The sequence below is a fragment of the Lineus longissimus genome, chromosome 11 (assembly GCF_910592395.1).
Source record: "Lineus longissimus chromosome 11, tnLinLong1.2, whole genome shotgun sequence".
Lineage (NCBI taxonomy): Eukaryota > Metazoa > Nemertea > Pilidiophora > Heteronemertea > Lineidae > Lineus > Lineus longissimus.
In genome coordinates, this window is record NC_088318.1 from 18646653 (window position 1) to 18667239 (window position 20587).

At 42.0% G+C, this 20587-nt stretch overlaps 2 protein-coding genes, 5 non-coding genes and 1 pseudogene across 8 annotated transcripts; 5 read left to right on the forward strand and 3 right to left on the reverse strand.

The window, feature by feature from the left end:
* Positions 1-685: 685 nt before the first annotated feature.
* On the reverse strand, positions 686-9643 carry LOC135495900 (RNA-binding protein NOB1-like). 2 transcript variants are annotated; one of them, XM_064784914.1, is made up of 8 exons: positions 9262-9643; positions 3394-3526; positions 3116-3249; positions 2859-2933; positions 2116-2652; positions 1744-1841; positions 1442-1583; positions 686-1182 (listed from the first exon to the last, which is right to left on the reverse strand). In XM_064784914.1, exons 3-8 carry the CDS (start codon positions 3170-3172, stop codon positions 934-936), a joined length of 1158 nt encoding a protein of 385 aa, XP_064640984.1. In that variant the 5' UTR covers positions 3173-3249; positions 3394-3526; positions 9262-9643; the 3' UTR covers positions 686-933. The 2 variants fall into 2 exon arrangements, with proteins under 2 accessions (XP_064640984.1, XP_064640983.1); XM_064784913.1 differs by lacking the exon at positions 9262-9643 and adding an exon at positions 3980-4055.
* On the forward strand, positions 4372-20048 carry LOC135495899 (TBC1 domain family member 31-like). Its single transcript, XM_064784912.1, has 22 exons — positions 4372-4528; positions 5093-5248; positions 5560-5675; positions 5984-6162; positions 6283-6431; positions 6798-6957; positions 7079-7279; positions 7374-7517; positions 7884-7963; positions 8124-8270; positions 8503-8636; positions 13446-13579; positions 16168-16347; positions 16529-16708; positions 16900-17105; positions 17228-17363; positions 17483-17716; positions 17988-18104; positions 18414-18491; positions 18696-18798; positions 19077-19151; positions 19421-20048. The coding sequence occupies exons 1-22, from the start codon at positions 4443-4445 to the stop codon at positions 19549-19551; spliced, it is 3126 nt and encodes a 1041-aa protein (XP_064640982.1). The 5' UTR covers positions 4372-4442; the 3' UTR covers positions 19552-20048.
* LOC135496422 (U1 spliceosomal RNA) lies at positions 9254-9407 on the forward strand (annotated as a pseudogene).
* On the forward strand, positions 10338-10502 carry LOC135496417 (U1 spliceosomal RNA). Its single transcript, XR_010448672.1, has one exon. It is a non-coding gene; the product is annotated as a U1 spliceosomal RNA (small nuclear RNA).
* Positions 10920-11076, reverse strand: LOC135496420 (U1 spliceosomal RNA). The gene has a single exon (XR_010448675.1). It is a non-coding gene; the product is annotated as a U1 spliceosomal RNA (small nuclear RNA).
* Positions 11736-11900, forward strand: LOC135496418 (U1 spliceosomal RNA). The gene has a single exon (XR_010448673.1). It is a non-coding gene; the product is annotated as a U1 spliceosomal RNA (small nuclear RNA).
* LOC135496423 (U1 spliceosomal RNA) lies at positions 12282-12438 on the reverse strand. The gene has a single exon (XR_010448677.1). It is a non-coding gene; the product is annotated as a U1 spliceosomal RNA (small nuclear RNA).
* Positions 13099-13263, forward strand: LOC135496419 (U1 spliceosomal RNA). The gene has a single exon (XR_010448674.1). It is a non-coding gene; the product is annotated as a U1 spliceosomal RNA (small nuclear RNA).
* Positions 20049-20587: the final 539 nt, after the last annotated feature.

The window sequence follows — 20587 nt, forward strand, 5'->3', positions numbered from 1 at the left end:
TAAAAAAACATTAAATGTTCAATATATTCTGTGTTTTCCTTTTGTCGTTATTTACAGTATGGCAATGTGGTTGAGCCGTGTATGAAATGGGGGACCGACCCTGCAACACAGAACCATTGACTGGCAAGCCTCCTGTAACTTGGCACCAAATCACTACAGGAGTACTTTGCAACCACACCGGTCTCAATGACATTCTCTGGTCTGATCTGTGGCATATTGCAGTAAAACTGGGTACTGCAACTGTACTTGACAACAATGTCCACTGGTCCGCATTCTTAGGCTGTTGTGTTCTCCATGGACCTGTGTCTGCCTGATTGGGCTCCAATCAGGCTTGTATCTGCTTCATTTGCAGTTCACAGGTTGAACAACATGACACAGTGTGGCTTCTCAACGACATTGCAGGTGAAACAGTCGTCTGCAGTCAAGCCTGGTGGGCTGCCCTGGTGGCTCATGATGTAAGGCACAGAATCAACCGTGCCAGACCAACGGCATATGGCACTTTGATTATGGGATTGGGGCAGCTGAGTTATGAACTGTCCAAATCATGTCTGTCCCATAATTCTTAGAGTGATATTCCGTGTGCTGACTCTAGAATGCCATGGACAGAAGTGTCCGGTCTTGAACTGAAGTCCAAAAGACCTGGTAGTTTGAGGGTGGGAAAAGAGAAAGGAACAAGATTCAAAGATATTTTGATAACGTTTATTGATAAATCAAGAATGAAATAACCCCTGGCGCTTGTCTTTGGATGCAACACAGGAGAACTGCCCTTTGGCTTTCGAGTGGCAAATACAGTCCTATAGAAAGTCCAAATTGAATGGAACTACTTTTGGACAAAAACCAAACTCCCAGAGCTTTACTGAAAGGGTGGCCTGCTAACAAGAAATGCTGATGTCTGGCAGAGGAAGTTCCACTGGACCATGATTAACAAACACCTCAGCGTCTTTTCCCATGTCGTTTCTTATTCCCCTGTCCCTGGCGCCCTCTTTGTTTAATTCCTAACTGTGCAGCACGACTCGTCACATCATTGAGAGCAAACGGTGATGTTTTTGCATCATAATCTGGATCAAAGACGTCTGTCGCACCGAGTGCTTTCTTTGGGGGTTTCTGCTGAGGAAGGGGCTGGTCTGCGAATAGAATGGGATTCTGGCTATGTTTCCCTCCCTGCGGTGCCGGTATAGATTGCTGAAATAATCAGAATAAAGACATCACAGATGACTTGTTGATACAACTGGAACCTTCATCATGTTCTGCCGTGTACCATTCAAACAACAGAGCTTCCAGGAATGGAAGGTGAATGTAGTGTCTGGACATGAAAAGGACCCTGTGAAGTAAATAGTTCAAGACTTCTTCGTTACTTTCCATCTGGTCCGACTGGGAAGTGGGATCCACCCGGGCGATGCTCAATGAACCAACCCACTTACGGTTTAATCACCAAACTTACATTCATTCCTCTAGTTGTAGGTGCTCTTCTCTTTGACATGAAATACTGGATAGAGCCATCAGCCCCCACTGTCATCGCCACCTTCCTTAACGTCTTGTTACCACAGCTTGGGCAGAACTGTAGTGTCATACGAGTGGCTATCCTGTAAGCAGTAAAATGAGGTCTTAGAACTTTTCCTTGCACGCAAAGTTTCAAACATGGTTTTGCTCATGTCATCTTTACAAAAGATGGCAGAACGATGGCTGCTGGCTGACTCAATCAACACTCTCTACAACCTGATACACATTAGGAGAGCTACTTACTTATTGCAAGCATAACATCTCAAGACATAACTCTTGGTCCTTTTGATCAGCATCCCATCAACTGAGATCACATTTAGACCCAGCTGCAGCAGAACATTCTAAAGACAAAAGAAAGTGAAATGAGAGGGCATATCTTCAGGTTAAGATTTGAGATCGGACTCATAACAAATCATCCTCATAATAAGAGTGTTGGGTCTCAGTGCGAGCTTACAATTTCCATTCATCCAAAATTCGTCTTTAGAGAGCAAAGACACATTCAGAATGCCTTGAAAGATCATATTAACTGTAGTCTATTTGTAAATGTTTGGTCCGCAAGCTACTGGTTGGATTTACAAATGGTCTCTTAGCCAAACAGTAGGAATATAACAATACCTGCATAGCAAAATCCATCGTCAAACATCCAACTGTAACCTTGCTCTCTTCCTCATTCGTGTTCTTCATCGTCTTTTTGACGCTGGCAATATTTTGCGGTGTAATCCATCCATCATCATCATCATCATCATCATCATCATCCTCCTCTTCAGATTCAGAGTCAGTTTCCTCTAACAGTTCATCATCAGGGACTACATCTCCATCACCCAATCTCGTCTCAACATCCAAATCTGATCTCTCAGATTCTAAATCTTTATCTGTATCAGTCCGACCCTCAGCACCTGATCTCAAATCTTCTGATTCAACTTCAACTCTCTTCTCAAGAGAATTGTCTGTGTCTTTATTTCCTTCAATTCCATCATTTAGAACGCCTGTATTTTCACGATCAATATTTTCATTTTTTGAATTTTCAGAAATTGGAACAGTCCCTGTTTTGTCTGCACACTCTGCATCACAAGCATCCGTCTCCCGGCTTGGTTTTAAGTCCTTGCCCTCGTTACTACACTCTGTGGTATTCCTTGAGCGCTGCTGGTCAACCTGAAAAAGTTCTTATTGTCAACTATTTGGCAAATTGTTCCTGTTCATGGAAACAACCTGGAGATTTCATGTCCTAAACTAATTTGCAAAAAAAACCCTGTCTGCAGCAGGTATTCTTTGCTTGGATGCTTAAAGCTCTGTGTACACTCTCAACACTTAAGAACTATTCATTGGGGAGACAGGCTTTACAAATGCCCGATACTCACCTTTTTTGGCCCAAGATAGAATCCTGCCACATCAGTGGCTTTGTCAAGTGTCTTCTTTGTTTCCGTCCAAACAGCCTGCAGGAAATGATTACAGTTCAAGGTTAATTAGGAATGGTAATAAATATGATTGATTTAGTGATGAACTCGTTGGGAAATGTTTTTGAAGGCAAAACTGAAGTGACGACGATTTTATTTTGCCTAAAGATCGTGACAAGGCCATTTAAAACATTTGAAAAGTGTTTGATTGCTATCCCTACCTTTCTCTCAGGAACTGTCTTGATGTGATTGTCTCCTACAAACTCTTTCTCCAGCATATAGGTGAGGGCAATAACGCGAATGTCAGTTGCAGAAAGACTACGGTAGTCGCCAGTTTTCTTTGCAAATTCACTAACTGGAAAAGACAGAAATGGTGGTCATCACATTGGTGTATTTGTGGTTACCACAAAAACCTTTGATGTTGATATGGGAATGCTGCAAGATGTATGAACTCCAATGAGGGTAAGTACTCTCTCATATCGCTCATGACAATACTCACCAAACTTAATCGCTTCAGAAGAAGGTTCCCTGAACTTGGGCTGATATGGTAAAACCTGAAGTCTTTGCCTGGTTGCCTTGTCACGAATTTCAGTCACGACATCTCTCAACGTGTAGACGTTCTCACCAATGACCTGGAGAACACATATCAATACAATTTGAGATAATTCTGGCCTGCACTAATGAGGATAGAGGGAAGTTCTTGGATGTATCAGAAAATGTGCACAGATGAGATAGGGCCTACTGGTATTTACTGGACCGTACCTTTTGCCAGATGCGCCAGTATTTACCACAGACTAATTGGGCTGGGCTGTCTCTTCAACAGAGATCTTCAAGGTCAGAGAGAAAGAACCCCACCCCCAGACAAAGGCTTCAGAGGCCAGCACTGATCAACTGACACAGGAATATCCCGTCCGACATTCGGAAAAACTATTTCTTGTACAGACACCAATGCTCGAAGGAAGGTGAATGTCTGGCAATAGATTCTTATAGGCCTACTTATGGTCTTTTTAAAGCAACGTCACCTGGACCATGATAACATATACAATGCCTTTGACGAGGTCGTCAACTTGGAAAAATCATCTCACCCGCAAAGGAGCATCTCTGATAAAACCACCAGAATCCACAACAAGTTGTTCAACCACGTGGTCCGACATGACTGCGTTTCAGAACGAGGCAAACCCGGAAATAAATCTGACGTATTGCTATTTTTAGAATCAAAATATAAACATTCCGGCCATCCACGTGGTCACCCATGGGCCATGGTTAAGATAATGCTCAGTGACAAAATTTTCGGGCAAGTTTATCTCTACAATAACGAGTCACCACAGTGTTGCTTTCTGCATTTCTTATTTTTTTATTAATTTCCCATATTCTAATGATTTTGAATAAATTCTTTCGTTTGGTTAATCCAAAAGAAAAGGAATTTTCTTTGTTAAAAACCTACAAATTGGCCAACTCCGAGGAGGTCAAGGTCAATTTCTGAGCGCGGGCCGATTGAAAATTATTCTTTCATATTCAAACCTATTTCTTGGTCGGATCGTAAACGAAATGGGCACAAATGTGCTGGACGTTTGCAAAAGAGACTCCGGAAAAATTTGGTACCGGAAACCATCCCCTTCAAGTTCTAATAATGGGTGGGTTGTTGAAAATGTTGATGACGAAAAAATCTTCAGGAGTTCGGCATGTTCCGTGCATCACTTGCATGCATGAAGCAGGCACACTTGCATGCATGGTCCTTACATACACTACAACTTGCAATGTCAATAGTGCATATGATGATATTGCATTGATATCTGAGGTACCTAAGGCTCACTCGGATGCAGAACCCATGTCAGCCGTCAAAACGCTGGACAAACCATTGTTTGTATTAATGGGGACTGGATGATGACCGGCCATGGCAGGCGCCACCCAGTGCCAGTGGCAGTGGCATGGCGGATCCCCTTTTCGTAGTAGTAGACGTTTGGGCCCTAACCAGTCATGGTTGCTTATGGCATTGTTGGTGGTTGGCTTAGCGTAGGCCTTCTGACTTGTTCTCAGTGACTGAGTGAGTGTGCGCATTGAGTTAGTTTAATAGGTATGCCGAAGTGCGTCGTTGACTTCATTAAAAAGGTCCATCAACTCCGCCCGAGGCCAGGGGGAAACAAATTTTTATATTCCATTTGTTCTCATTCTGATGTCGTACTTTATTGGCCTTTCAGACTAGTTGTCAGCATTGTTAATACAGTATCCAGCAGTCTCTCCCTTCATCCTCGGAACGTGCGTTTCCTCCACTCAACCTTTGATGTCAAAGGAGACAGCTTTGTCGCTGGAGACCACCAAGGCAGCATCTATGTGTTTGACTTGAATAAAAACAGGTATGTATGATGTAGATGAAGTGCAATTTACAAGCACTGGGGGCAAGGCGGTCATCTTACCGTTCTAAACTAAAGGCCCGCTGGTGGCTGTAGCTTGATTGGCCAAATTTTAAGGCTGGTGTATCTATTGACGACATCACCTAGATTTTTGATTTGACCTACTTTTCAATGTCACTTTTTAGTCACAGAGGTCGAACTTTAAAGTATACTGTTAACCGGTATGTTCGCAAGCATAGAGGGCGGATTTTTTCTGAAAGTCTGTTGAGCATTGACTGCATCAACGTTAAAATCTCCATTTGTGCCGATTTCAGATTTTCCCTCGTGCAGAGAACAGGGACACCATGTACAGCCCTTGCATTCACCTTGAGAAGGAGGACTGAGTTCCTGGTGGGAATGTCAGATTACTCCCTAAAATGTTATGATACAGGTAATGTCATGTTGGTAATATCTTGATAGTAAATACTCAAAACTCGAGTTGACCACAAAACTTTGATGTTTGTCTATTAAGGAGATTATATCTCTAGCTTGGTTGGTACTTGGAAATGGTTTAAAGAGCACAAGACATCTAGTACATTTATGCCCATTTCTCAATCCAGTTACTTATTTACTTATGCTATAGAATCTTCATGCCATAAGTCACACCTCTTTGGCTCCCCGGAGATTGTTGCTGTTGCCAGGATTGCAAGGATGTTTCCATTGTGACTTACAGAGTGCTCTTATTTGTTAATCTTCCAGAATCTAAGGAGTTGATTGCGTGGATGAAAGGCCATGATTCAGCTATTCATACGATATCCGTCCATACCTCTGGACGGTACGCCCTGACCGCTTCGAGTGAGACCGCACAGCTTTGGGATCTCGATACATTCCAAAGGAAACGCAAACTCAACATCAAAGAAAATGTTGGAATTGTCAAGGTATTGTTTACAAATTTGTTGAACACGTTTTTATGCTTTGCCTTATCCCATTGAAAGTGAAAGTGCTGTTAATATCTTTCAATGATTTTGTTTGTCATGACTTCTATCATACTTCTCCAGGTTTTCTTCATTCCTCTGAGTAACACCATCGTCACCTGTTTCAAAGATGATTCAATCTTCGCCTGGGAGTCCGACACACTCAACTGTAAATTCCAGCTGCCAGTGCCGCAGGGGAAAACACCACATTACAAGACGTTTGCCTGTACAAGGTAGGTGGATGTTCTCACAGCAGCATTTGTCATTGATACCAAACTGGTGGTATAGTTTGTCTCATCAAACATGGGGAGGCGTGGGGGAGAGACAAATTTCAGTAAAGTTTTCAGTAGTGTCGAAAGTTGTGTCCTGGGACAGAGTCATTTCCGAGTCAAACTCCAGTCATTTCCCACTTTGACTCTTCCAGTCAAAAATTTCAAAAATTACAAAAATCTTCAAAAATTTCTAAAATTTCCAGAATTACAAAAATTTCTAAAATTTCAAAAATTTCAAAAGTTTCAAAATTTCAAAAATAGGAGTATGCATGTCTGTCCCAGTTATAGCATTTTAACTTTGACAGTTTTAACTATTTTGAACTGCAGAGATGGAAGTATGCTCGCTGCCGGTGGAAAATCAAACTTCTTACATATCTGGTCGTTGGAGTCGCATCAGCTGGTCAGGATTATACAGATGCCTTCGAAGGTTAAGGTCGTCAGGCAGCTGGACTTTCTGTCAGAGATCGTCGAAGGTGGAGCAGGACAGGTTGGTAGTTTGTGATAAAATGTCTTGAACGAGGTCAGAAATTGATCAGCTTCGTAACCGCCAGATCCGAACCATTTCAATTGTTGAAATCGCTCAAAACTATGTGATTATCTCCTTACAGATTCTGGCTGTTTTAAGTCAGGACGGCATTGCAAGATTCATCAATACAGATAGCTGTAAACTATTGTTCGACATTGGCAGTATTGAAGACGGCATCATGAACATCTCTATCAGTCCAAGCGGGCACCATGTTGTTGCCATCACGGACAGCGGCAGGTTGGATATATACAGCGCTCAGTATCTCAGTGAGGAAATAAACAAGGTATGAGAATCATCAGAACATTGTTCGGATTGTAAGATCATCACATTGATATTATAGACAATCCCTAAATGTATCTTGTTCCTCTACTTTCCAGCCTCCGCCAGCACTTCTGAAGGTTGTTGGGGAGAAGATGAATGATACTGGTACGACCCAGTCCAGCATGCTAAGTAAATCATCAAACCAGTCATACAGGAGGATCAAGCATCCAGCCAGGAAGGGAAACACCTCTCACAATCAGGTGAATAGAAAACGGCCAGAATAGCAACCTCGGCTGTTTTTCCCATAAAATGTTTCAAGTGAAATTAGAGTAACGACACACTAAGTCCCTCAGCTACCTTGAAACATGCAGACGTCAAAGACAACATGTTATTGTCAACTATTTTTTCCAATAAACACATTTCTCTTAATATGGTGTAGTACTGTAAACACAGTCATGAGCTGTCACGGCCTTCAAGGGGACAGTTCTTGCCTTGTACCATAATGGAAACTAGCAGTACAAAATATACTGAACTCTAAGGAATTCAACTCTTAAGAAGTATTGTTGTCAAGTTTTGTATTTTGTGTCCTTGATCAGTTGATAATTGGATGTGACCTTGTGTTCCAGAGTGATCTCCCCAATGGTTTAGACAAAGACAAGATGCATGCCATACTCAAGGGTTACGGCGAGTATCCTGCCAAGTACAGGTTCGTTCATTTGGAATGATTATAATGCCTGATATCACCTTTAACTTCTCTGACTTTCACTGAGAAGTTGTGACCATACTTTGATATATCACTTCCCCTTGAGAAATACTTCCAGTTTTCTAGTTTTACACATGACTGATGGTAATGTGAAATATTTCAGGTTGTTCATTTGGCGTTCGTTGCTGCGCCTCCCCGAGAATCACGCCGCTTATGCTGCCTTGGTTGAGAAGGGGACACACTCTGCCTATATGAATATCCACGAGACATATCCTCTGAAGAGTCGGAAGCTCACCAGAGTATTACAAAGGTAGGCGTGGTTTCCCTATAAAGACTGCTCTTGAGGAGGAATTCGACTCTTCTAAGTTTTCTATTCCAATATATATTGTGAACTCAACTTTTTCTGAGGGTTTAATTATATGGCTATTCATGCTCCCTTCCATGAAACATACTTCACATAGGATTTTTAGCAAAATTCTTGGTAAATTTATATCTGTGATAATTGGACATATTTTTCAGTATATTTTGTTCCCCATTTTCAGGACCCTGTCAGCATTGGGCCACTGGTCACCCATATTTGGAGAGACGGAATATTTGCCGCTCTTTACTTTCCCGATCGTCAAGCTCCTACAGAATAACCAGCTGGTGTGCTTTGAGATCGTTGCCACATTACTAGGTAAGCCAGCTTTTCAGCAGTCACTTCACGCAAGAAAAATGCCGTTGAAGTCTCTGAGCAATACGGTAAAAAATGCCACCCTTAGAGTAGGAAGGGGGGTACTATTCTTTGTTTGTTTATGAAGGGGAAATTGTAACAATAGGGGCCTACAGCAGTTTGTCCTCTATTTTCTGCCTAAAAATTACAATTACAAGGTGTACCAGTTTATAAATCTGCATATTTAATGAGTAGACCATTCTCCAATTCTGGAGGTATGATTATTCTGCCTTTTGCTTCTGTGCTATTTTTAGCCAATTGCTCAATATTGAACTATTACTAATACAGACGTTCTCTCGACGTATTGCTCTGAGATTTTCTGTGTCAGATGATAAACTTTGCTAAAAAGTGAAATATTGCAAACAAAAGCAATATTTGGCAGAATTTAGATGGAAATTAAAAAATATGTTGCCATAATCAATCAGGTCAGCTCAAAGTGTATATTTGATCAAATTGCATATGTCACTTCTAGTTTTGATTCTCAGTTCTAATTGCAATAATATTTGATTGGCTGTGTTCTGAACACCAAGTTATAGTTGTGAGCTCTCATACATAAAGAGCCTGTCTGACAAATACCAAGCATACTTACCTGTCACAGGAGATACCACGATCATAAAGGTGGTTCTCCCAGATGGAGGCCCGACCATAGCACTTCGGTTGGGTTGACATCTGTGGTTACTAAAGTGACTTGTGCGAAATTTATGATAGCGGGGGACAGCGTGCGCGCTTCCCCCAACAATCAAACAAAGAATAGAAGCCTTTAAGCTCCTCTTGTGCTGTCCTTGTTATAGGTTTCCTGACCTGATCTTGTCCGATGACAGGGTGGTTTTGGGAGTCTGAGAAAGTGACTGTGTCACACTCAGGTGTCTTTAGCTGTCAACTTTACCAATGAGTACTTTAGGCTTCTTACATACCCAGCATTCTGCCCTGCAAAGTGCCTGGGAAAATGTGTGTGCCTCACAAGAAAAACAGCCAAATTGTGAGTCCATTACTCTTAAAACACAATTACTCCAACATCATTTTATAAGTTCATCCTTTCCCAGGGTCTGGGAAGGCCAGCTTGGCAAGTTGGGAGGTCTGCGTGATTCTCAGCAAGCTGGGGACTCAGTTCTCCAACTTTGACTGCAGCGCGGTGCAATATGAGGTCTGCCTGCTATTTTTAGCCAATGTTTATCTTTCCGAGGCACTATCTACTGGCTGAACCCCCTACAAGAAACTGGACTACCCTGATATTAAGGTTGTCATTCATTGTGTTGGGGCATTTACAGGTTCATTGTTGGAAACTAAGTAGGTCAGCTGTCCATTGTGATTGTGGCAATGAACATTGGCTATAAATAGAACGGCAGGGTTTATTTTACCTCCACAATTGAAGAATGATCTGCTCATTACTTATGCGGCATTTCTAGATCAATGGGGTTGTCGGGTTTTGATAGAAAACTAGCTGAGAATTGCCTTATTTATTTCAAATGTGGGTGGAATTTTAATAAAAACGAGTAATGAAGAATTAGTTCAAATATAAAATCAAATCTATGAGTGGATGAATTGACATGAAATGGTCTTGATTTTGAGCTTTTGATGCTGAAATGTTGGAGTGGCTCATTTCTGTCAACCAAGTAATGGTTGGATTCTGCCTGAAAGTTATGAACCAACTTCCAGATATCTAGCATACTTACCTGGCACAGGAGTTAACGTTGATCATCAAGGACGTTCTCCCAGGGCGAGGCCTTTCCATTGCACTTCGGTTGGGCTGACCCTTGCGATCACCCCAAATGTGGGTGACTCGGGTGCAGCATTTATGGTAGTGGGGGACTGCGTACGCGCTTTCCCCTTCATAAACAAACTAAGAATAGAATTCCCCTCCTATAATCCTTTCCCCGACACCCTGAATGTTCAAAGCCCAAAAATTGTTATCAATTATATTTTGAAAGTATTTTCTAAAATTTCAATATGGTGTGGAAGATGTTAGTTGTAAATTGTTAATGGCTTGACACCCTATTGATTGAAAGGGACTGAAGGAGGACTTACAGCAGTGACATTTAGATAGAACTCTGGTTCTGAGCCTCTGCTCTCCAGCCTGGTAATGGCTCCCTGGAAGTTACAGTGAACTAGCGTTCAATTGAGGAAGAGCATTATTACAGAGTCTGGGACTTTGAGTCTGGGATGAGGTCTGTTGGGGCCCGCCTGTCCCTTTTGTAGACTTGAACTGGGATACTGGATTCACAGGGTTCTGTTCTTTATTTGATTGTTTGGGGGAAGCGCGTACGCTGTCCCCCGCTACCATAAATTGACACCCGAGTCACGCCTCAGCGGCCGCAGATTTCAACCCAACCGAAGTGCAATAGTCAGGCCTCCATCTGGGAGAACCACCTTTGTGATCGTGGTATCTCCGGTGTCAGGTAAGTATGCTTGGTGTTGTGACTGTCCAAGCATTTCTACCCGATTGGTCATAACTAGTACTTGGTGTTCAGAAAAGTAATAATGAAACATTGTAGCAACTAGGATTGATAAAGAAGACCATTTGATATCATAACAGTCAGAACCAAACATTCAATTGGAGCCAACTTGACTTTTTGTGGCAATCATTTTTCATATATTGATCTAAATTCTGAAAAATATGACTATTATTCCTCAATATCTGGTCCGTCCACACTAATTAATCCTTTGACACAGAAAACTTGACTGGAAAACGTTTTAAGGACGTGTGTATAGAGTCATTTGCTAAAAATAGCACAAAAGCAGACAGCGTACTGATATTGTACCTCCACGTCTAGAGAACGATTTGCTCATTATTTATGCGGCTTTCATGGCCTCTGTACTGGTTGTAAATTGAGGAGAAATTTGGGGAAAATGCAATATTGTTTGAAATGTGGGTGGAATTTTAATAAAAACGAGTAATGAAGAATTAGTTCAAATATAAAATCAAATCTATGAGTTGATGAATTGACATGAAATGGTCTTGATTTTGAGCTTTTGATGCTGAAATGTTGGAGTGGCTCATTTCTGTCAACCAAGTAATGGTTGGATTCTGCCTGAAAGTCCTGAACCAACTTCCAGATATTTAGCATACTTACCTGGCACAGGAGTTAACGTTGATCATCAAGGACGTTCTCCCAGGGCGAGGCCTTTCCATTGCACTTCGGTTGGGCTGACCCTTGCGATCACCCCAAATGTGGGTGACTCGGGTGCAGCATTTATGGTAGTGGGGGACTGCGTACGCGCTTTCCCCTTAATAAACAAACTAAGAATAGAATTCTCCTCCTATAATCCTATCCTGTGACACCCTGAATGTCCAAAGTACAAAAATTTCAATATGGTGTGGAAGATGTTAGTTGTAAATTGTTAATGGCTTGACACCCTATTGATTGAAAGGGACTGGAGGAGGACTTACAGCAGTGACATTTAGATAGAACTCTGGTTCTGAGCCTCTGCTCTCCAGCCTGGTAATGGCTCCCTGGAAGTTACAGTGAACTAGCGATCAAATGAGGAAGAGCATTATTACAGAGTCTGGGACTTGAGTCTGGGATCAGGTCTGTGGGGGCCCGCCTGTCCCTTTTGTAGACTTGAACTGGGATACTGGATTCACAGGGTTCTGTTCTTTATTTGATTGTTTGGGGGAAGCGCGTACGCTGTCCCCCGCTACCATAAATTGACACCCAAGTCACGCCTCAGCGGCCGCAGATTTCAACCCAACCGAAGTGCAAGAGTCGGGCCTCCATCTGGGAGAACCACCTTTATGATCGTGGTATCTCCGGTGTCAGGTAAGTATGCTTGGTGTTGTGACTGTCCAAGCATTTCTACCCGATTGGTCACAACTAGTACTTGGTGTTCAGAAAAGTAATAATGAAACATTGTAGCAACTAGGATTGATAAAGAAGACCATTTGATATCATAACAGTCAGAACCAAACATTCAATTGGAGCCAACTTGACTTTTTGTGGCAATCATTTTTCATATATTGATCTAAATTCTGAAAAATATGACTATTATTCCTCAATATCTGGTCCGTCCACACTAATTAATCCTTTGACACAGAAAACTTGACTGGAAAACGTTATAAGGACGTGTGTATAGAGTCATTTGCTAAAAATAGCACAAAAGCAGACAGCGTACTGATTATTGTACCTCCACATCTAGAGAACAGTTTGCTCATTATTTATGCGGCTTTCATGGCCTCTGTACTGGTTGTGAATTAAGGAGAGTTTTGGAAAATATGCCGTATTGTTTGAAATGTCGGTGGAATTTTAATAAAAACGAGTAATGAAGAATTAGTTCAAATATAGAATCAAATCTATGAGTGGATGAATTGACATGAAATGGTCTTGATTTTGAGCCTTTGATGCTGAAATGTTGGAGTGGCTCATTTCTGTCAACCAAGTAATGGTTGGATTCTGCCTGAAAGTCCTGAACCAACTGCCAGATATCAAGCATACTTACCTGGCACAGGAGTTAACGTTGATCATCAAGGACGTTCTCCCAGGGCGAGGCCTTTCCATTGCACTTCGGTTGGGCTGACCCTTGCGATCACCCCAAATGTGGGTGACTCGGGTGCAGCATTTATGGTAGTGGGGGACTGCGTACGCGCTTTCCCCTTAATAAACAAACTAAGAATAGAACCTTTTACCTCTGGAACCCTGTCAACCATCTCCCAATGATCAGTAGATCACTTTCCTCTCTCTCCAGACCCCTCTCTCTGAGAAACTTCAAGTTTTAATCCCAGGTTGTTTTTGTGTCGACGTTTTGTCTTCATTTCAAGTTGAGATGTTCTTTTTCCAGTGAACTGGTGCCAGCATTGGTTTGAATACTTCCCCAACCCTCCGATCAATGTACTGAGTATGGTAGAGAATGTCCTGGCACACCATGACAAGGAACTCCTACAACATCTTGTCAAATACAACGTCACTTCTCAAGTAAGTTATGTCTTAGCACGAGTTAGATTCCCAAAATGTTGTGGTTAGGTTCGTGCCACAGGGGTATAGTGTGCTTTGCAGTGGAGTTGAACTCGCAGGTGACCTCCTCTGGCAAAGTAGTACCTGGTGGCATATGCAGAAAAGGGAGGAAAAGAGGGGAAAATGAGATTAAGTTCTCAAGTTTTCTTCAGGAAAATGCTTGTACAAGTCATTGTCATAGTCACTGGTATTGCTATTCCCTTACATTTTTTTTCAAATTTCTGATAAATTTTTTTGATACTTTTTTTTCCGATTTTTTTTGTTGTGAGTAAATTATAGAGTATATGTAAACAAGCCATGAGGAGAGGCTCATTGTAAAAGTACCCCAACTCTGCTCATAACTCATTAACTTACAAAAACAAGTCAGTTTGCAATTTCCTTTAAAAATAAACCAATTAATTACTCCTTAATTGATTAGCTTACACCAATAAACAATTGCATGTCTTTAAAATGATTAGCTTGTACCAATGTCCAAGCCATAACAGTATGCTTCTGTTTGCATAAGCTTATTATGTCTTTATTTATAAACAATTAAGTTTAGATTTCGGTCCGTTGAATCCAAGGGTGGAGTTCTAGTCCTTTTGTGTAATCAATAATTGGCCTGAATGCTCAATTGACTCGGGGTCTCATTCCAGCGGAACCTTACCTAAGAACTAATACATTGTTACATGTGTTATGTACACCTCCTTGGTCATGTTCAGATTCAATCAAGGTGATCAATTTCTCAACAATGGGCACAATTGGTGACAAGAGTTCACTTTGACTCTGGCACTTTTGTTTTCATTGCCTGGTTCCAATGTTTGGTCAGTTCTGGCCAGGTGATCGTCTGCTCAGATTTCTAATCCACTTGAAATGATATAATATGGGTGTTGGGTTTTGAGACTGGTCAGTTTCACATTCAACTTTGGAGAGTGAACGTAGAAAGCACTCCTCTGAACTCTTGCAAAGACATCTCCGAACTACTTCACTACGATTTCACGTTGACTTCGTTTGCGGTCAGGAACTTAAGTTGGATGCCACAGTCCCATCAAATGCGATAAAGAGACTTCGAAACACTTGTAATCAGTGTTCAACTTCTGCAGTGCAACTTGACGGTCAGACAACTTGCAGCATTCGGCCAGTGTTGTATGGAACAAACAATGGCATCTCTCATTCACTTTGACAGCGCGTTAACAAACTTGAACCAGTTATCAGCCAATCCGATTTTCAACGAGCTGCAGTCAACCCTCGCTGAAGAGTGCCAGGCGAACGCTGTCCCATACAGTCTTGTATTCAACGAGAGTGTCAGCTCTCCCGACATGCAAGCCATTGCGGAAGAAAAAGCTATGCTGCGGTGTGAATTTAAGGAACTTGCGACGTATAATGATTCAAAGGTGATGGAACTGGAACAGTTTTACAACACACAGTCGACCTCCATTGAAATGGAGCGTCATAGTGCTCTGGCCAGTGTGAACGTTGAGGACTTCTGTTCAGAGGATACAACGGAGGTCAGAAGGATTCATGATTACTATGACATGCAGCAGGTCCATCTTACCAGGAGGGTCAGCGGCAGCTTGAAACTCTTGAAAGGTGCGATCACGCAGTTCTCACCCGAGGCGATACGTACTATGAACGCCAAACCGAGACAGTTGAACGGGAAAGCACTGGCGATTATGACGGAGTGGTATCACCGCCATATTGACGATCCTTATCCCAGTGATGCGGAGAAGACAATCATGGCAGAACAAGGCGGTATCACGGTGCATCAAGTCAAAGGATGGTTCTCCAACAAACGGAACAGAGCATCCAACACAAAGCCAAAAAGACAGAAACGCCAACTGGAGGAGAAGCTCATAACTATTTGTAACACTCTTTCGTCGTCCAACTCCAAACCTCATAAAATGTACGGTGACATTATTCTGCAACTGGCAGATCTTGTCAGCGATGGCTCTTCATAAGGACTTACCTGCCAGGGTGCCACACGAGTCTATTTCACAATACGTCCATGATGAATTGACTTCAGAGACTGAGACTGAAAAGCAACTGGGCCAGGCCATTTTCAGTGATTCTAAGAAATGTGTAATATGGCCATCAGCCTAGTGTTTCTTAATGTGCTCTGTATATAGATTTTTATTCTGGAGACTACACTTGCCAATTTGGCCTCTTTAAATGTTTTAATTCAGAATCTAAGAAAAGTGGAATGAATCCAGGAATTGTATTTTATTTGCGTGTTTGGTTCTGCAATATAAATTGGAAATGTTAAATGCAATGTGATCACAAGGCATCCGTTACTTGAACTGTACAAAATGATACACGATGAATATGACACAAATTTTGTAAATAAATGTGCACAGATAATTTAGTTTCTGCTGGAAGATTAATGCTTCTTGATATAATAAAGAAACTGCTTTTAATCTTACATTTGTATTCATTGTTTGCTTTATTTTCTACATGGACAAGCAAAACCACAAGCTTGAAGTGGTCCGGCGTGTTGGTGCTCTACCATTTGCCCTACAAGTCCCCTAGATATCTATCTGGTGGCAACCTCTCTATGGTCCATCCTCTTGCAGATCTACGCCTGGCCTCTAATGGAGACCTTGTTCTCGGAAGTCCTGACAAAGGAAGAATGGCTCCAACTCTGTGACAACTTGATCAGTAACCCCCCTGCTTTCATGATTGCTCTGGTCGTTGCCTATTGTACCAGCTCGAGAGGCCCACTACTCCACTCAACAGAACTGGATGATTTCAAGGTGAGAGTTTCATCGAATATCAAAATTTTTCTACCTAGTGATGTTCAAGTTGAGTCCAAAATCAGATGTTTATGTGTACAAGATGAACTGTTTATATTATCCCTGAAATGTTGATATCCTGTGTGTGGTGTTTTAAACTGTAGGGTTCCAACATTTTCCAAATAATCGTCCTCCATTACAGTACTACTTCCACCACCGCAACGCCATCAATATCAGTCAGGTGATCAAGGAGGCGTATAGGATCGATGACACGACGCCCCCTGGTATCCACCCCAAGAGGATGATGGAAGAGTTTGTACCTCTCACCCGGGGCACGTATCCAGTCTTCAACAAGTATCCAAAGTTTATTGTGGATTACCAGGTAAACTATCTTTTGTTGATCTATTTTACATCTAGGGAGGCAACCCTACTTTCTGAGTGGTATTGTTTAGTGACATGACAAGGACTGTTGATCTATTTTACATCTAGGGAGACAACCCTACTTTCTGAGTGGTATTGTTTAGCAACATGACAAGGACTGCTGATGTGATCATTATGCTGTCTTCACTTCAGGTGCAAGAACGCGACAGACTCCGAAAGGAAGAGACGGAGTATATAAAACAGAGACAGCTGACACTGGAACTGAATCAGGAATCAGAGAAGCATCGCAATGCTGAGGAGGCGTGGTACCGGCAGCAACAGCTCTTACTGGATGCTGAGGAGAAAAGGAGGTGCATGATTCAGGATGAGGAACAGAAACTCGTGGACCAGCGATCAAGGTATGACATGGTATTCTGGTTGCTTCTCGCAATCCATTAGTCATGGGTTTGAACCCGAGTATACAGGTATATATACTTAATTGGGAACATCGATAACGAGAAAACGTTTTTAACAATTACAGGGTGCAGGCCATGAATCGGGAAGTGAAAGTAAAGGAATTACAGTTACTCGATGCTGCTCGGAGAAAGTTCATCAACCACCAGCAGAGACAGAAAGAGGTGGATTTGAAGAGGCTCGATGATGAACTCGAAAGGAAGGTTGGTATCTGGTCTCTTTTATAGAGTAAGGAGTCCTTAGACAATAGTGTGGATGGATACAAACTGCGGAACTCATCGGAATTGTTTTCTTTAAGGATAACAATATTCTTGCTTTTCAGACATTAATGAGAGAACAGGAGACACAGCAGGCCATTGAAGAACAGGAGGTGAAAAATATGGAGCTTCATCTCCAGCGGAAGATGTTTGAGCAAGAGCTGGCACGTGGGGCAACCCAGGGTGGCCTGCCCGAGAAGATCAACTACGCTGCTAGGATGAGGCAACATGACTTGGAGGATGACATCTTGGAAAAACTTGACAACAGCAGCGATGCTTTTCAGAATAGAATGAGAAAGGTAATTATCTCATGCATGTGCATTTTAGTTGTGGGGATAATGGATTAAGAGATAAGACTGCTCATGATCAACACACGCAACTGTTCAAAGTTTTTTGTTTGGGAGTTGGGCCTTCATCCCATTTCGGGGAATTCAATTACTTTTAGTGTGTTATGCCTTAATTTTTGATTTTACTGGATATTACTCTTGAATCAACAAATTTATGGGGTTTTAGTGTTAAATCAACAGATTTTACAGGATTTTACTAAAAATGAGGCTATTTTTGTTTCAGTTGCTCCAGTCAGAAATGGCAAGAACTGAACAGGCTCAGATTGATACGGATGTGTTTAACTTGATGGAAACGAGACACAGGATGCAGGAGTTGGACCGAGAGAGAGATATGTTCAAGGTAGACATTTCAAATATGCATCACAGGCTACTAGGTGGCACAAAAAACATTGTATACTTTCGTTGAATAAATCCCAAAATATGAACCAGGAATTGACCAAACTTCAGCCACATGTTGGAGAGGTCCGTACGTTATGTTTGATCTCGTCACATGCATTAGTTATTGCACAGAAGGGGTTTACATTTTTTGACACTTCTGCAGTCGTTGGTCCCCGATCGAACTCTCAGACCAAAGTAATCATCTACCAATGATTCATTGATGTTCTAAAGGTGGTCAACAACATTTCCTAAAAGTTCCGCATTACTTCAGATTGCGCGGCTCCAGAAAGAGAACACAGATGTAGAGCAGGATGTTGCTGGTCTTGTGAGGCACCTCGATGACAGCAAGGTGAGTCATTGTGATACTAATACCCATTTACCTGCCTTACTCAAGCTCAAGAAGATGAAGAGTTGAAATATCGTGCCTTTATGATTCCACGGATGCTCCCTGAACCCAGCAGTTGGCAAGGTTACGAAATGTTGTCAAGGACAGGAAAATCTTTTCTGTGTCATAAAAGAATGTCCTTGCCAACTGTTGATTGTTTCGTTCCAGAGACAGACAGTGGACACTGGTCGTGATGACTACTTGGAGCAGATCCATGCCGCGTCATTAGCAGCAGACCGGCGTACACAGCTTGCAGGGTCAGCTAGAGGCGGTAAGTATCTGAAATTCAGTACTATGTGTTGGCTAGGTGGTCATAATGGATAACGATAAAATTTTTGTCCATGAATGTTGTCGATAGTCGATGTTGGCCATCACAGATTCTTGGCAGTCTCACAGTTAGCTGTTGATCTTGCGATCCCCAAAGCTGGTTTCCAGTTCCTGATGGTTAAAGGGGAACTGATGTCTATTCTGGTTGCCGTAGAGTAGGCTAATTAGTTGAGGTCAAATACCGATATTCTTTGGTCTTTACTAATTTTTGTTCTTTTGCAGGCTATTTGAAGGACATACAAAACATGGAGAATATGTTCCCAGAGACGGACAACACTGAATCACTGGCATCAACCAGTAAGTCGGCAACCTTCTCATTGTGTTCAGCGCGAGTCTGTGCAACTGTGCTTCACTGAAATGATGCTGGTGAATCATTTCGAAGGGAGTTTTCTTGCTTCAGTCAGAGCGCGATGTTGCACCAGGCAAATTGGTGACCCGAATCTTGGTAATACATGTAGTTAGTATTAGTTTCAAGAACAATTTGCGTTGAGCGATCTCTTTCAACAGTGTTTGAATAGCAGTCACTCGAAATGTGTTTTGTTACATTTATTTTGATTCAATTCCAGTTTCGCTTGACAGAGGCCGAGAAGAACTGGACAAGGAAGAGATAGTCCTGATGGCGGAGGTGAGGCGGATACGTGAGAAACTAGCCCGCGAGAGTCGCAACAGGATACAACCAAATGAGAACTATTTGTGAAGACCACAAGAACTGTGTGAAGCTCATTTGATACCAGCTTACGTTTTGGGCCAAAACTAACTTTTGTGAAAGACTGTTAGAGCTTTCGATGGGAATAGTGTGTCAGGAGTGTGTGGTTGTATTTTTCCATAGAGAGGCAAATATTTTGAACAACGGCTTCCGGAGAAACTTGGACGCAGCCTATGAAAAGAGATGTTATTAGTGAGAGTTTGCATTTGAAGGAAGGTTTATAAATTTTAAATGGAGTGTTTGTAGAATGTTTTATGTATAGTCACGAGTCTGCAATCAGAAGTAGGACTGTTTTTACAAAGAGAGGAGTTTGCATTCCATATCACTGAGAACCTGATCCCTGCTGGACAGTGTAGATTTATATTTTTTATCAATTAGAAACATGACAGGTGAAATTGAAGTGGGCGAGTTTGATTCAAGTAGAGCTTGTAAAATGTCCTGCTCATGGTCAGAAACAGTGAACAAATTCTCAATTAAAAACAACTGTTTTATAACAGGAGACTTCACTTGTCTGTTTTATAAAACCAGCCTTGTCGTTACTGTGGAGGATATTGTCCTCATGTCTAGTGGAGCAAAGTCTCCACCAAGTGGTCGTCTCTGCTGAAGACGAAAGTCTCAAATGGATGCGAGGACAGTCCCCTCCATAATAATCTCCACCAAGACTGTGGCAAACTGAAGACAACCGTCTCGAAAAGATGGGCACAGTCTCCTCCACAGTGAGGCCAGTTTCCACCAAGACCGAGAGAAACCTTCCTGAAGACAACCATCTCTAAAAAGACATGGGCACATCCAAGACAAGATGAGGACAAATTGAGCCTAATACCAATAGGCCCCACGGCTGGCGCTGATAACACCAAGGGTACCTGTTATATCTAATCCGCGTTAGCAGGTCATGTGACCTTTGAGATCTTGTAAAAATTCTTGCGGCATCACTCCCATGGTTTGACCCAACTATGGTCAATTGTTTATGCTGCCACCTTTTAGTGTGAGTAAGAACAATAACTGGTATTCCCGGCAAATGTGGAAA